This window comes from Zonotrichia leucophrys, chromosome 7, assembly GCF_028769735.1.
Source record: "Zonotrichia leucophrys gambelii isolate GWCS_2022_RI chromosome 7, RI_Zleu_2.0, whole genome shotgun sequence".
Classification (NCBI taxonomy): domain Eukaryota; kingdom Metazoa; phylum Chordata; class Aves; order Passeriformes; family Passerellidae; genus Zonotrichia; species Zonotrichia leucophrys.
This window is the reverse complement of record NC_088177.1, coordinates 22,539,793-22,555,623: the sequence shown is the minus strand read 5'-3', so window position 1 is coordinate 22,555,623 and position 15,831 is coordinate 22,539,793. Positions and strand designations below refer to the sequence as shown.

The window sequence follows — 15,831 nt, the reverse complement described above, 5'->3', positions numbered from 1 at the left end:
TAAAGAAGGGCTCTCAGTGCAAAGTTTGCATGCAACAGTAAATCATACTTTATCTTCCTTTTGTTTATTTTTTTAAAATCAATCCGAAAATTTCTTAGCAGACTGAATATTTCTATTATAAACTTACGTCCAGCTGTTCCAGGTATGACAAGCTCTACTGAGCTTTTCTTTGGTCTGTTGTTGTCCTCCTGGTATGAAGTCTCTGTGGGAACTGCAGAAATGCTTGGCAGCAGCTCTCAATTCCTTACAATGCCTACAGAGAGATTTCTTTGGAGCGTCACCCTCTATACTTTCAATCAGTGCCAAGAAGAAATTAATTTCTCCTGGGGAGTGGTAATGTTAATTTTTTGGTTTCTTTATTCTCTAAAGGGACTCTAGTCAGTCTTGTTATCCCAAGTTTAACTCTGAAAATTGAGTTTCAACATAGCAGAAACATTTTGCTTGTTTACTTGTTTCAATGCTGCTAGAAATAAGAAGATCCATCCCAGAAAATAGGGGAAAAAATCCCTCTATCAGCAGTATATGCAGACCAAGCATCATGCCTTCTTAACAGCACACAGAAATAAGAAAATCAGTCAAACTGCTCTACTGTTACTATTTGGTTTTTTTTCTCTTTATAATCCCTGTCCATACTTCATAGAGATACGATAATTTATTATATGGCTCCAGGTTGTGTACCACACCAAGGCAGCCCTGCCTGTGGGCTGACTGCACCACAGTTATGAGCTGCAGCATAAGTGCCAAAGATCAGAGCAGCCAAGTGCTCAAGATTTCCAAAAGCTGTGGCCAGGACACTCAGCTGTTTGAGGAGAATGGCATCACTGTTCATCTTTGCTGTTGTAAGACAGAAGAGAACTGTGATCTCCAATTTACTTTCTCAGCCATTCCCTTTAATAACAGACACTGGACAAGAGGCTGACTTCCCATCAGCACAGGGCCCTGGCAATCTGTTTCACAGACTGTCTTGGTTCAGTCCTGCTAGAACTGTCTGTGTCTTCCTTTTGTCCAAAAATCACTAGCTGGTTTTAAGGTCCTGGTGTTTCTTTTCATGAGCACACAATATAAAAAACTCCCTTTGTCTCTACTGCATGTGAAAGAGACACTTACAGAATCAAAATTTTCTTATTTTAAATCAAACTAGAAAGCAAGTAGCTGATGTGTTGGAACACACCATTGTGTGAACTGCTTGCTGAAAGCATGCAGCCAAGAGCTGAGAGAAGGTAGGAACAATCACCACTATCAACCTTCCAAATACCAACCAAAAAAAGTTTGATGATTTTCATGTTCTCTATCTGTCATGATAAGATAATTCCTTTGACAATGTGGACAATGTGAAATATATCCCTAAAATGAAAGAGCACAATTGTAATTTTTTTGTTCCTACCTTCTTAAAATAAGCTTTATTTGCTATCTGGAGTCCCTTTCTATTGACCTTACTCTCTGGAAACATCCAAGTATATTTTGGAAGAATCAGATAATTTAACATGTGGTCAAACTAGGAATAAATTTTCCATGTGGCATGTTTTAAGGGATGTCTGGCCATGTCCATACAAAGATCAAGTTCTACTAAGCTTCTATCTTCAATATCAATGTTCTTTGTTACAGAAGCAGGGAGCTGAATGTCTGCTTTAGAATAAAAACATGCACGTGAACAGAAAGAAATAACCATCACTAATACAGTTTTGTCATTGCTTTCTGGTAATTCCTTGACTTGGAAGATTTGCCATCTCTGGAGATGTTGATAGTAAAAGTAAATGTGCCTGGTGGAAAATGAATAGGGCTTCTGAGTTTACTGCACATCAGAGCTTTTTCAAGTCATGGGTAAGTTTGGCAGTTAAAACTGTAGCCCTAGCAAAAGAAAAAGAGAAAAGAAATGGAGTGTTTTAGCATGCAAATATATTTTGTAAGACACAGAAAAAGAATGCTAGTAGAATGGGTTGGAGTGGTGAAGTTCCTGGCACTGAGGAATGGTCCCCTTCATAAAATCAAGCATCTGTAAAACTCTCTTTAGTTAAAGCCTTCACTTAAAAGCTGCTTTAAGCAACAACTTAAGTGCATTTCTGTCATGGTTTGACCAGGAAGGAGTGGGAATTCTGGGAAGCTGTGGTCAAACCAATGAAGGTTTTGGGTTTCATACTGACACCTGGTGTAGCCAGTGGGGTTTGGACACACCTCCGAGAATACACAGGGGTTAAAAGCAGGGCACTGCCCTGGCACTTCCTCTTTTGGACATCGTCGGGCGAAGAGGTCAGATCTCTCCCCCGCCCGGCCTGCTGCTGCTGGGCGGGGGAGGGGCCAGCCATGCGGTAGGCCTGGGGCCTGGACAGAGGGGGCTTCGGGGGGGCTTCGAGGATGGAAGGGTGGAAGGTCCCAGAGAGTCAGCCCTCGGGCAGCCAGCCCCCCCCCCCCCCCCCCCCCCCAGGAGAGCAGCCAGCCAGGAGGAGAAGGAGGGAGACTGCCCGGCCGCAGCGGCAGCGTGTGGGCAGCGTGCGTGGGAGTCGTTCCGGGACCGACAGACAGAGACTGAAAACTTTTAACCCTTTCTTGCATGATTGGGGCCTTACAAAAATGCTAATCCTCCTCGAAGCTGAATAAGAAGGGAGATGAGAGATGAGATGACTTGGCCCGGAGATTGTGGAGATGATTGGATGGGGAGAGATGATTTGGAGTGGCCTTTTGGCTGGACTTTTTCTTGTAGCCATGGACTCAGTTGTTCCTGTGACACAGACTGCATTTAGGGGGAGGCAGTGCCTCAAAACCAGGAGGGTTCATTTGTGAGGACCCCCCGGCCCCAGGGGGTTGGAAAAATATGGGGGGGACAGTTGTCCCTAAAGCAGAGACTGTGCCTTTTTGGAGTGAGACAAGGCATCCTTGAAAGACCACCCTAAAAGCAGCTCTGATCCATGTCTCGGTGGTGAGAGCACTGGGCATGGAAGGAACATGTCACAAGCGGCAAAAGGACTTTTTTCCCCCGGGCGGTGCCGAAGTGACAAGGAAGCATCCGGGATTTCAGTGTGTTTCCAGGAGAAGCCTATGGAACAAGAAGGACTCCTTTCCTCTTCATGAACTGCAGTTTGAGTATACTAAAGTGTCGTGCTGGGCTGGGCAGTTGGTGTTTTTTGAGAGAATGTATTGGATTGGGAAAGTCAGGGAGTGGGGAGGAGGAAAAGTGGTTTTTGTAAGGTTTTCAATTTTTTTTCCCTTTTCCTTATAGTCTTTCCCTATTTTTCCTGTAGTTTTAGGTAATAAAGTGTTATTTATGTTTAAGTTGGAGCCTGTTTTGCTTATTCCTGGTCACATCTCACAGCAGACACCAGGGTGAGGCATTTTCATGGGGGCACTGGCTCTGTGCCAGGCTCAAACCTTGACATTTTCAAATCACAACTAAATTTTTGCTCACTCACAATGTAAACAAAACCTAACAGTTGTGTTTGTGTGTTCTCCTCCTTAAATGCCTGTGAATAATGCACTGTATCTCTCACACATAACTGCAGTGCATGGAGAGCTCCCTCTTCTCTTGCAGCCTACCTTGCCCACTCTCATCTTGCTGCCTCCTCCCTGAACTGCTGGAGCATCATCCTAGCACACAGCAAGCAGTTCCAATGCAGATTTAAAGTGTCTCAAATTTCCCTTGAATTCCTTTGAAAAACAGATAAGAGCAATGGCGGGTGACATATATAAGGAGGTGAGTATTTTCAGAAGGAGACTAAAACTATTTAATGCCTTTTTTCCCGTGACAGAAAACTGCAGAGCAGGCCAGCTCTGATGATTTAGAAAGCATCAGAGCGTTCCCAGCATTCAGTCCCACGGAGGGAACAGCAAGTCATTATTTTAATATTAACTTTTTCATTTGAAAATATGGATGTAATTCTTATCACCCTCTATATTTCTGGTGCCTTTGCTACCACTAATCAGGATCTCCCACACTAAACAATTTACAGAAAGCAGTCCCTGAAGCTGATTTATGAGCCAGGTGCCTTGACTGGCACCACAGAGGGCACACGTTGTAGAAAGTATCTGTCTTTGCATGGTCTCCTGCCCTCACGTATTTGTCAAAGGTGGATGGGGAAAAAGGGGAGAACAAAACTGTAGTCTGTTTAGCAAGGAACTGGAGTCTGGGATTTATATTTTTTTTTCCATCACAGGTTAAAAGTATTTGCTAATGAAGTTCAGCTTGGTGTCAGACATTGTGTTCCTGTTCCCATCTCCCTTTCCTTGGGGAATGAATAATTCAGCAGCAAACATGCACTGGGGAAAGTCACAGGTAAACCTCATCCTGGATGGGGTTTTCTGCATGAACTCTGATTGCCTCTGCAATCAGAAGCAGGAAGCCAAGAGGCAGGAAAAACCTCTGGAAAGGAGGGAGGCACAAACTTGGGACACTCTGGAGAATTAACTTTTCCATGGCGTGGCTATGCTGCAAGCAGTGCTGTTCTCCAGGGTGGCTGGACTGTGTTCCAAACAGGAGCAGAACTCCCATTGGAATTTTACCACCAAGGAAGAGCAGGGGTGAGCCACTGCATTTGTTCTCACATTCAAACCCCCACTATTTCCTTTGCCTTGCTGAACAAGGAGTAGGCTCACACTATGCAACTGTGAGGGCCCCTGAGCAGCTCTGGGGAAGTCAAGCAATGAGGATCAATTTTTCATTCAGCCTTTGCAGAAAACGTTCAAGAATGTTTTAAAATTCAAATTGCATACGAAAACCTGATTTGGCACAGTTCAACATGAAAATTAGTTTTGAATCAAGCTACCACCTCCCTTCCTGAGGAGATTATATATCCTGAAAAGCAAGAGTTTGCAGGCATCACTGACCCTCTTAGGCAAGCATCATATCTGCCAGGAAGTGTGCTTAGTATAGTCAAGGTTGACAGAATTTAGACAGATAAAATAAGAAGAGTCACTGTTATGCTGTCCCCTATGCTTAGGCTTTCTTATTTGCTAAAATCTGACATCACAAAATCTCATGACAGTTTTACTCTCCCTGCAGTGATGGTGGTTCATTTTAGGGGAGGGGTAGGAGGTGGGTTGTGATTTTTTGCTGCCATAACTGAGCTTTAGGAAATAAATTGAAGATGGACTTTTGGTGACTTTATAGTTTAGGGAGTTGAACTTTTAAATTCAAGGGCAGAATGTAAAAATCTTACCAGCACCTACCGGAAAATGAAAACAGAGTTCACTCAGGGGATGGAGAAGGGAGCTGACTTCTTGACAAGCTATGAGAACTCATACCTAGATGTTGGAGATTTTTTCAGGGATGGCCTAGAAGGCAGCTGTGAGGAGCAGGTTCTCACAGCCTGCTTCTGTGAACAGCAGAGGTTCTCAGGTTATTTTTAATTACAGGTAAAAGTGACAAACATGAAGGCCTTGAGAGCCTTGCACATCAGAGTTCTCAGGCAGCTTTCTCATAACAAGTGGATGTTCTATCTTTGGCTGTTTTGGGAAAACAAGAATAATTTTGAGAACCCAAATCTTGGTATTGGAAACATAAGGAGGAGTTGGTATGTTATCTCTGACCTATTGTGAGCTCAGATTTTGCAATATGCATGAAGTGAATTAACACTGTTATAAAAAGTGCCTGATTGATTAATAAATCGGAGTCGATGCTGACCAATGCAAGGTGGGTCGTCTCCCCTCCAACTCCTAGAAGCCTGATAGAGGGCTGGAAAAACAAAGGCATGGTTTGATGTGGTCAAGGAAGGAGCTAGAGAGAGTCAGCTGGTATAATCAGAGGGTGAGGCAGGACAATACAGCAATAGGTTCAGACATGGGATGACAAGAGATTGGATGGCAGAAGTCAATCCCTTAACAGTGGGAATATGTTCCCCCTCTCACAGCTGGCAGAGAGAAAAGTGTCTTAATCAAGAAGTAATTTGGGTGGATGGCTCTGGGGAGAAACCTTAACCAAAAATGACATACTTTATTAGTGAGATACTTCCTGAAGAAAATAAAAAATCTTGGGGAAATAAAATGGAAATTTCCCTTGCTGGACAAGAGCTGTGTCTGGATCTGGAGCCCTAGAAAGGGTGCTCATTGCCTGAAGTATCCTGAAAGCTGTAGCTCAGATTTAATACTCTGACAGCACCAACTGGCTGCTGAGCATGTTGGGCATTTAAATCTGCTAAAATAACGTATTATATCTAAAGTGCAAACCGCAGATTTTGAAAAAAAAGGTTTTGTGTTGTGGCTACTTCTAGCCTAGCAAAATAGTTCACAGTTGCTAACATCTAACAAATATGTTTTTCAGCACTACTACAGTCAAATACCTTCATGTAAAATGGATGTATTTGTTTTATCAAAACTGACAAGGGCCTGAAACACATCACATTGCAATTACTGCAAGGTCCTTTTCCTTTTCCTGAAAAATACAGCCTCAGCCCTTCCAAAATCCAGTAACAATATTGCAGTACAAATGATTTCCCCTGGCTGCCACTTTGACTGACTCACCTTTCCAGGAACATCCTCTTTCCAGTTCTCCTTCTTCAGCCTGGTGCAGGCAAGATGTTTGTCTTCATTTTATCAGGCACAGCAGGTGCCCACTCTGTTGTGAATCATCAGTCAGTATTTGCTGCTGTAAAGTTTCCATTAGCTGTTAATTGTCTTGTAATACAATGATTACTTTTGATTTTTCAGCAGATCTTATCTTTTAGAATTATTGATTCATTTAGGATGACAGGTCTTCTGGAGATCACCTACTCCAGCCTACTACTGAAGGGTGGATATTGCAATAACCTTCCTGTGCAACCTGCTCCAGGCATTATCCACTATTACTTCAAAACCTTTTTTCGTATATACAGTCAGAATATCCTTTCCTGCAGCTTCTGGCTGCCTTCTCTCATCCTCTCATGGTGCTACTCTGAGAAACATCAATCTGCCTTTCCTGTGACCCCAGGTTAGGCACTTGAGGACAGTGGCCAGAATTGCTGCAGCTTCTCTGGGCTCAACACTCCCACCTCACTTTCCTGAGCAGGATGTGCTCATTTTTTGACCACCTTTTGACCTTGCTCCCATTTGTTGGTCGCTCTCACACCAGCCGCCCTGGGCTGGACACGTTCCTCTGGGTGCAGCCTTGCAGAGGGGCTCTGCACACCCCTTAGGCTGCTGCCTGTGGCTCTGGTACCACAGCACCATGCTCAGCCCGGTTCTGCTGCCTCCAGGGCACACTGCAGACTCGAGCTCCCTTTGTCCACCACAGATCTGGGTGTCCCCTGCCTGCCCAGGCCCTTTCCCACAGGGCTCCTGCTGCAGCAGGCCAGTCAGCCATGCTGCACAGCAGGCTCCTTTCCCTGACACCTCCCCATGTCCCCCAAGTTCCCATCAAGCCAGGTCTCCAGCTCGCCTAGGTCCCTCTGGAGGCAGCCTTACTCTCCAGCACACCCCTGGAAAAGCAGGCTCCTCCTCTGGCGCTCACACACATGTCCCTCCCAAGGACTCCCCAACACTGCACAGTTCCCAGGGGCTCTCTGTCCTGCCCAGGTCGCTGCAGAGTGTTGGGTGTTCCTGGCCCGAGGGACAGAGCTGAGAGGCTGTCACAGCTGCCAGCAGCTGTCCAACACCAGGAGCTTGGTGGCCCAGGCTGTCCTACAGCTCACTGTAGCCATGCCCCTGCCTTTGGTGCCCATATTTACCTGCTGGGATTCTGGAGAGCCGCTGCTGGAGCCTAACCAAAGCCTCAGAGCACCCAGCTCCCCTCGGCTGCACAGATGGGCCCCCATGGCAGCCAGGCAGCACTCAGCCTTTTGGATGTGGTTTTGTTTTTTGTCAACCCACGCTGGCAAATCCCAACCACCTACTTGCTCTCACGTGCCCAGATCCTCACTCCTGACATTTTTGAAGACAGCATAAAGTTGTCCTTTTCACAATCCCAGGAGACCTCCCTCAGCTGCAGCCTCTCAAAGGCAGCAGTCTCAGATTGGCCTCCTCCATCCAGCAGGACCTGGCTCGTGGCATCCAGCACAGCACCCTGTCTATACAAATAAATATGAATTGGCACAAAAGCAAATATAAACATTTCTAAAACAGTGTTAGTTTAATAATAAAACATTGTAACACAGAAGAATTCTAGACATTAAAAAAAAAATTAAAAAAATCGTTTTACCTGAAATGCTGGTCATTCCAAGAAATACTTGATGTTTCAGCTGTCACTTGAAACAAGAGCATTAAGCAAAAAACATAGTTTAAAAAATATAGAAGCCACAGGAAGAAAATTATTGTGACCACTGTGAGCAGATGATGGCTGTGGAGATTTAATGTTCAACCAGGCATGAATAAATAGTGAAGTACCTCACTTATTCAAGGTGACATGTTCAAAAGATATACAGTAATGCTCACTGGGTTATTGCCAGGTCCATAAAAAGAGTGGAACACTTCCTGCAGAGTTTAAAACCACCATGCTCTATTTTTCCCCTAGAAAATGTGGCAAAATATTTTTCAAAACTTTCTCACCATAAAATTCATAGCTCAAGATCAGATTGCAAGGTAGTAAAACAAGGCAACTTATTTTAAATGAAAAAGTCTCTTTCTTAAAGGGCCTGCCTTTTAGTTTATCAGTAGATGGGCCCAGTGTAACATTATCATCAGAGTCCAAGAGTTGATATCAACTGGGCAATGTCCATGCTACTTCCTATCTTCTCTTGCTATTTGACAGACCTGGAAGGAAAGATTTTATTCTTATTTTGACCTGAAGAAATGAGAGACACACACACTAGTGACCTGCAGTGGCTATAGAAGATCCTATCACCATTATTTTTCTTTTTAACAAAGCAGTCTATATAAATCTTCAATCTGTACAGACTAGTGGACCACATCTCTGTTTGATAACCCTTTGTGAAAATCTTTTATGATACAGAGACCATGATCCAGTCACACTTACCAGCAGAAAGTTCCTCCTGATGTGCCTGTATCTGGTCTGGATCCTTCTTTTTCTGCTACACAAAGATTGCAGTGCCAGGTGATAATCCCTGACCCACAGAGTGCCCTTATAACTTTTGACTTTTCATACAGGAGCAACTTGCAGCTCAGAATGCAATCATCAAATCCAGAATAATAGATGTACCAGAGGATATGATCCCATTACTGTAACCTGATCACCTTAGCGGTTTCCACATTTGATATCTTACTCAAAAAGCTAACTACACTGCCAGTATTAAATTTCAATACTTGTCATCTGTTACAACAAATGCATGAATTTCATAGCCAGTTAAATGTCATGATGTAACACTTCAGGAGAAGGTATCCTAACATTGCAAAAAAGCTGCTGATTGTGTTTGTCTGACTGGGATACTTTCTCTTGTAAAGCTCATCTTTAAAAGGAGAAATCCCAGCAGGCATAATTGGAGGATTTACCATTTTTCCTGTAATTTTCATCTCAAATGCTTGGTCCTGCATGTTATATACAAAACTTTGTGGCAAGCACAGTTTCAATACACAAAATATAAGTTAACACAGAGTTTTGATTAAGAATCTTCCTTGGTTCACAATCACATTTTTTAGCTCCTTATATTTCATAGAATAATTCCTTTCATTGCTGAATGACATAACACATTCCTTCACCCCTTGTGACCCAAATATTTCTCCATTTTAAGATGCTCTTTAAATAATCAGCTGTCCAAGAAATCTACACATGCTTAAGCCAGTCACCTTCTGTTTTGTATTTCATATAGGAACATTTTCAATTGCAGAAACCTGTAATTAAATTTCTTATAATCAACAGTAGAATATAAAATGAAAAAAAGAGTGGTTTAATACACAGACAACTCTTGTTTCCTGAGGAACCAGTTAAAATACAGAGTTCTGTAAACCCAGCTCATGTTGGACAGCAACAGGCTCCTGATAGGATTAACTCCTCTGAAGGGAGCTGAGCAGTTAAATATGACAAGTTTGCATTCCCTGCAAAACCAGGCACAAACAGATGGACATGGCAGGCTGTCTACCTGTAACCCTGTGAGTCTCAGAGTCCACAAGATTAAAACAAAGTCAGCTGCTCTCCCAGAGGATGCTAAGATCTTGGATTCCCTTACCTATCCCTTCGGTAGGTGATTCTCCAGTGAATTATCCTCTCACAATGCAACTGACAGCTCCACAGAACAGGGTAACTGGGGAGAATTATACTTGCAGAAAATGGTCTTTAATAATGTTGTAACTATGAGGTATATCTTGGTCTGTAAAATCTCCACTACAAAGTTTCTGAAGTTTTGTTTTTTTTTTTCCCCTTGGCCTTCATGGATTTGAATGGCCCTATTGGCTTTGTGTTAACTTTAACAGCCTTATAGTTGAGTCTTTTTAGTCTTGTACTCTTTACTTTTCACTTTTTATTAACAAAGTGCAGGCTTTTAAAGAATAGATTAAACTTTTCAGCAGTAAAAAAAGATCATTTCAAGGCTTCCCCACATACCTCCCTTGGAAAGCTTGCTGAAGGGTCAAGCAACTGCCCATACTTCAGAGCAAGTCCTGGCTCCCAAGTGACCTGCTTCCAGTCTCAAGTCTGCCCAGGCTGGTTTTAAAGTTAATCCTTAATCTCCATTAGCAATGGCACAACCATGGGGTAGCATTTTGGTGGAACACTAAAAGACTCACATAATCACACACCTGTTTCCGCTGCATCTTCCTCTGAAACTCTGATGTAGTGAATGTTTACAGTCTTGCTGCAAAAAAGCTCCAGTAAAGGCTGTTACAGGCTGCAGTGAGGAAAAGACATTAAAACACAAGGGAAAAAAACACAGGCTCTGTAATTATACTTTATTGCAGCTCTGATGCTTTGTCTGCTCCTGGAAGACTCCTTCAGCTAAATTTGTTTCAGGCATTATTTTCCTGTACCAATTAGAACACAATAAGCACGTATAATTTTCTTATTATTTTATTGAAAAGGTACATTTAAAAAAATACACAGACATCTTACTATTATGGATTGCTGATAAAGATGCTCTAAAAGTTAATTATCTTTTTTTTTTCCCTTTCTTCCACCTATAGTCCCCATTATCATATAACGACTCCAGTCTGAGCGCTGCATATTGATTCACCTTTATAAAAGGGTTGGGGAGGTAAGAAGACAGGTGGGACATTACTGCAATATACTCAGTAAACAGAGAATATGGTCAATTATAAATATTTTATGTTCTGTACATTATTGCATTAGGGAGCCACAATGTTATGCAGCATCATTACAAAGAAAACTAGTTAGAAATTAAGAAAACAGGATATTTACGTACAAACACATGGATCCATTGTCTTCTTGAACAACACATGAGAGCTGTGACAATGTGCCATTTAAAAGCTTTTTTTCTCTTTAAACATTGCTTAGAAACACCAGTGAAGAAACAACAAAAATAAGTTAAATGAAAGTAGCAAACAAGCAGTAATCTTAAATCTATGTTATATGGCTTTCTATTCTTGATTTCTCTAAATAAAGTATGACACAAAAGAAATAATTAAAAGCTTCAGCATTGCATTGCTTTCAAACATTTGCACAGAAACTAAAAATATTAAAATCAGACATGATACATCTGTAGTACTACACAAGATACACCAGTACTGGGGTCTAGAACAGCACACAATCCCTGTCAACAAGAGCACATGAAAATAATGGATAATTCTTTCTTGAGATGTTATCTGCAATCAAGCATTTGGTTCATCTGCCTTTTCCTTTTATCCACATTAGATTATACCCAGTTGCTTTTCAGAGAAGTATTTACATAGGTGTGAGTGAGGAAGACCCTAGTTTTCAAGTCAGTCAGGAAAATATTTTATGTTCCTTGATTCCAAGGTGCATCGTACAAATTGAAAAACAAACAAAAAAAAAAAAAAAAAAAAAAAAAAAAACAAAAGAAAAAGAAAAATGAATAGATGCATGAATCTTTAATAGTACAAATTTTATGAGCAATTTAATTCTTAAGCAAATTACACTATTTTGATTAAAAAAATAGAGACAGAGAGAAGACAGAGTTGTCTAGACTCCAAAACGCAGTGCTGCCAACGATGGATTTTATGATGCGGTTGGATGAGGTGTCATGCTGGATGGCATTGCGAAAGAGCAACATTTTAAAATCTCAACCCCTTTCCTTTGCCCCTTGTACTGGCCATAGTTTTCTCTGTCTCACATCAATGAATTAGTATGGTGCAAAGAGGATGGAGGCGGGCGTTGCCCGGATGGGCCCGTGGGCCGGCCGGAGGAGGGCGGGCGGGATTGCTGGTGCCTGGAACAGGGATGCCGAGGGCCGGGGAGGGAGGGACAGAGCTGATGATACAGCTGCAGCTGCAGCAAGAGGAGAGGAGAGGAAAGCAGGTGCCAGAGGCTTAATCATGTCCTTCTGGAATGCAAGTTTTGCCTGGAATAAAACACACACACAAAAGCAATGTAAATACAGTTCTCCCAATGCCCACTTTTGCACAAGGGAAAAAGTGAACCCTGGCACAGGGAACACTGTGGCTTCCCAAAGAAATCTCCTACCAGCAGCTTAGAAATGTTACCTGCACTGTCCTCTTACTCCTAGGGCAATTAAAGCAACCAAATCCTATATTTAAATATAAATAAATCTCTTGAGTCTAGAGACTATCTCACTGATGTTTAGAAGGAAGCATAATTTGCAAGTGAGTAACTTTATATAAATTATAACTGTGTGCATAAAATATTGAAAACACCCTCATGATTAAGACTTCAATATAAAAAGTCAAATTTTCCACTTCCAAAAATGAATTGCAGAAAAGTAGATTGGACAAGATGGGAAGGTGGAATCAGACCAATCAGCTTTGCACTTTCCAGTGAAGACCAGCTCTTTTCAAAGTAGAAATATTATTTAAGATTTATGCCAAAAATAACTTTTTTCTGAAACATATGTATATATATGACTCTACATAGGATCTACAAGCTTTGCTGGTGCTTGTGGTGAAACAGGTAATCAGAAATATATACACTTATATCTATATCTCTCACTAAAAATGGGTTTGCACTACAATCATTCAATTGTGGAAGCAAAAATACTAATGTCCTTCCTTTATAATTGGTGGTCTCTCCTTATGCAACACATGATAAAAGGATATAATGATGTATTATACAAGTGAATAATATTAGCATGGCCAGAACCTATCAAGTGGGGAGACTTAGAGGAAGTCTACAGCATTTTCCTTTACCTCTAAGCAATTACCAAGACACATCAATATTTTAGCATTTACAGGCTTTCCACATACTTTCTCTTACCTATACACATTTGCATCTGTTTCTTTTCAACCTGTAAACTGTTTTTTGTGCCATAGGTGGCAAGCACTTTTCCCTATTGAACACAGGCTGTGCTATGAGCAAATAAACATACAAACTGTGCTGTGCTAAAGCCAGCCTGAACTCTGGCTGCAGGTGATCAGCAGGACCAACTTGGGGGATTACTGGAAATGCAGGTGCATGTGACAGGGATTGACCAGTGGCACAGAGACAGGAGACGTGTTTGATATCCAGTAGCAGACATGGCCTGAACATTCCGGCAGTCAATTCTCCTAAACACCTGATGGCTCTTTTGCACCAATTCATACATCCACACAGCATCCTGGTTTGTTGTATGCAGAGAATGAGCACTAGTAATTTTATATCTTAAAAATATCTTTATATCTTAATTCTATGTCCTTTTCCCTGACTGCATCCAGATGTGCAACAAGACAGTGTATACCCATTGATGCCTTCAAAGAGAAGAGCCCTCGCCCAGCAGAGCCAATACCTTTCCATGGGGCACATGGTCCAGTCCCCATTCCACTGACTATTCCCTTCTTTCTAGCAGTAAATAACGCTTGCAGTGCTGTCTGCATGCCTTGGAACAGGCAGACAGAACACATAACTATCTTCACATCTGATTCCTGTGCAGACTCAGCCTGCAGGGGAAGAGAGGCTGCAGAAGCGTCAGGTCTGTCATGTTCCTGTCTCTGTGCAGTGGGAGTCCCCAAGGTCACAAATTCACACAGACAGTGATGAGAAATAAAAATACTTACTGCTAAAATACTTGGGTTGCGCTGCAGTTTGTTGTAAGGACTATATTTAGGTTTCATAGGCTTTCCTGCAACTCTGTCCTTGTGCCTTCGGCTGGAAATGTGCTGAAATAAATATCCTCACATTTAATTAGCTCTTTAAACATCTCTACGTTTTGAGTTTGAAATTGATTTATCAGCAGGATATGCCTAAGCCCCTGTTTGTAACACAAAGTAGGTTCTTTATAGAGAGCAAGGACGAGGTTTGCTAAATTAAACATAACAATTTGGAGCATATCAAATAGAGAATCAGAAACTAATCAAATACAGCATATTTTGTGATTCAAGACAGGGTCTGCAAATTATTGATATTTTGGTTGGTATTTCCTTTTTCCACTTGAGAAGCTTTAAACCAGGCAGAGCTGTAGTCACTAGGTCATAGGGATATTCAGAAGTAAGAGGTATATTTCCATCTTGCTGATACCGTTCAGTTGTGTAAACAATTCAATATTAGCTGAAGGAAGAACCAGTACCCGGGGATATGTCTACACATGCATTTAAAATTATCTTAGAGCTAACTGAAAAACAGGAATGAGAAGACACAGTCACACAGCACAGCACCATCCAGTCAGAGATTCCCATTTGGGCACCAGAATCACTGCATTTGTATGGGCACAGCTCCGAACCCAGGGCTAATTGGCTCAGAGAACAGCTCCATGGGCACACAACAGCCACACTGTTAATGATAATGCTGTTCTACATAATTCAGACATATCTACAGTATTACCCTACTGGTGATTGTCCCAAACCAACAGATTTGAGTCATGCTTTCCTTCTCACATAGCATTAAACATTATTAGAGCAGACTGAAAACAGCACCGAAAGATGCATTCAGGGAATCTCAACCCAGAATTTATTATAGTTAGGAGAACAAGATTCAAATCCCTATCTTGAACCACAGAAAACTTTTAAATGAGATCTGCTAGGCCATTCATGGATACTGACACCTCTGCTTTTACAACTACCAAGCCCATTTTTCCCAACTAAAATAAAAGGTGAACTTGACCTATGATGAAATATTTAGAAATAGTTGTGGGAGACATAAGAAATACTAAGTTCATTCAATATTTACCAACACATCTTCACACACCCCTACACTGCACCTACAACACTGCAATGTAACTTCAAACAACAAAGAGCTCCAGATACATGCAAGTTACCTGCTTAAGCTGAATTTCTGAATTAACATGGACATCACAGATTTCACAATGGAACGTCTTGTTCTGCAGTCCTGAGCCTTTGCTGCCATTCTGCACCTTCATTCGGGACCCAGGCCGGGGGTAGGACTTGATGGGACCAGCACCATTCCGAGCTTCAACCATGGTCTTGTGCTTGGAGCCTAATGGGCAAGGAGATGAGGTGAGCTCATGATCAGCAGCACAAAACATTGTCTCAGCCTTGGGACCTTGTAACACTTATCTTCAAAACAGAATGGTTAAAGCCACCACAGACTGGGACTAATGATCTCTCCTGTTTCAGTCACTGTAGCTCCTGTGTGCTTTATCTAAAGGCAAGCCAGAAGGCTTTGTGCAAAAAAGGGAACAGCAGGCATGCTGGACCACACTGTTTGGGGCAGTGTGTGACTGGATGGCCAAAGTGTTTGCTGCTTATTCTTTTGCCAAATTCCATAGAGCCAGTGAATAGCAGAAAATGGTATTAGCCAACACTGGGACAGGAACCACAGCAATCCCTCAAAACCTGCCTAGGAACTGTAATACTTCAATAAATATCCTCTGATTCAGAAGAAACGGCTGCTTTACCCATTTCAAGAATGGATTACAGCTGTAAAACCAGCTTCAATGGCTTGTTAACAAGCTTTACATCACC

The 15,831-nt window shown here is 42.0% G+C and overlaps 1 protein-coding gene across 11 annotated transcripts in view; it reads right to left on the bottom strand.

Moving 5' to 3' along the window:
• Positions 1-10,839: 10,839 nt before the first annotated feature.
• The window catches only part of ZNF385B (zinc finger protein 385B), a 151,539-nt gene continuing 146,547 nt past the window's right edge, over positions 10,840-15,831 (bottom strand). For all 11 annotated transcript variants that reach the window (XM_064718872.1, XM_064718881.1, XM_064718873.1 and 8 more), the window contains 3 exons: positions 15,165-15,343; positions 13,969-14,070; positions 10,840-12,323 (listed from right to left, as the gene is read on the bottom strand). In XM_064718872.1, the coding sequence (XP_064574942.1) occupies positions 12,105-12,323; positions 13,969-14,070; positions 15,165-15,343 (500 nt within the window). In that variant the 3' untranslated portion in view covers positions 10,840-12,104. The remainder of the gene's footprint in view (positions 12,324-13,968; positions 14,071-15,164; positions 15,344-15,831) is intronic.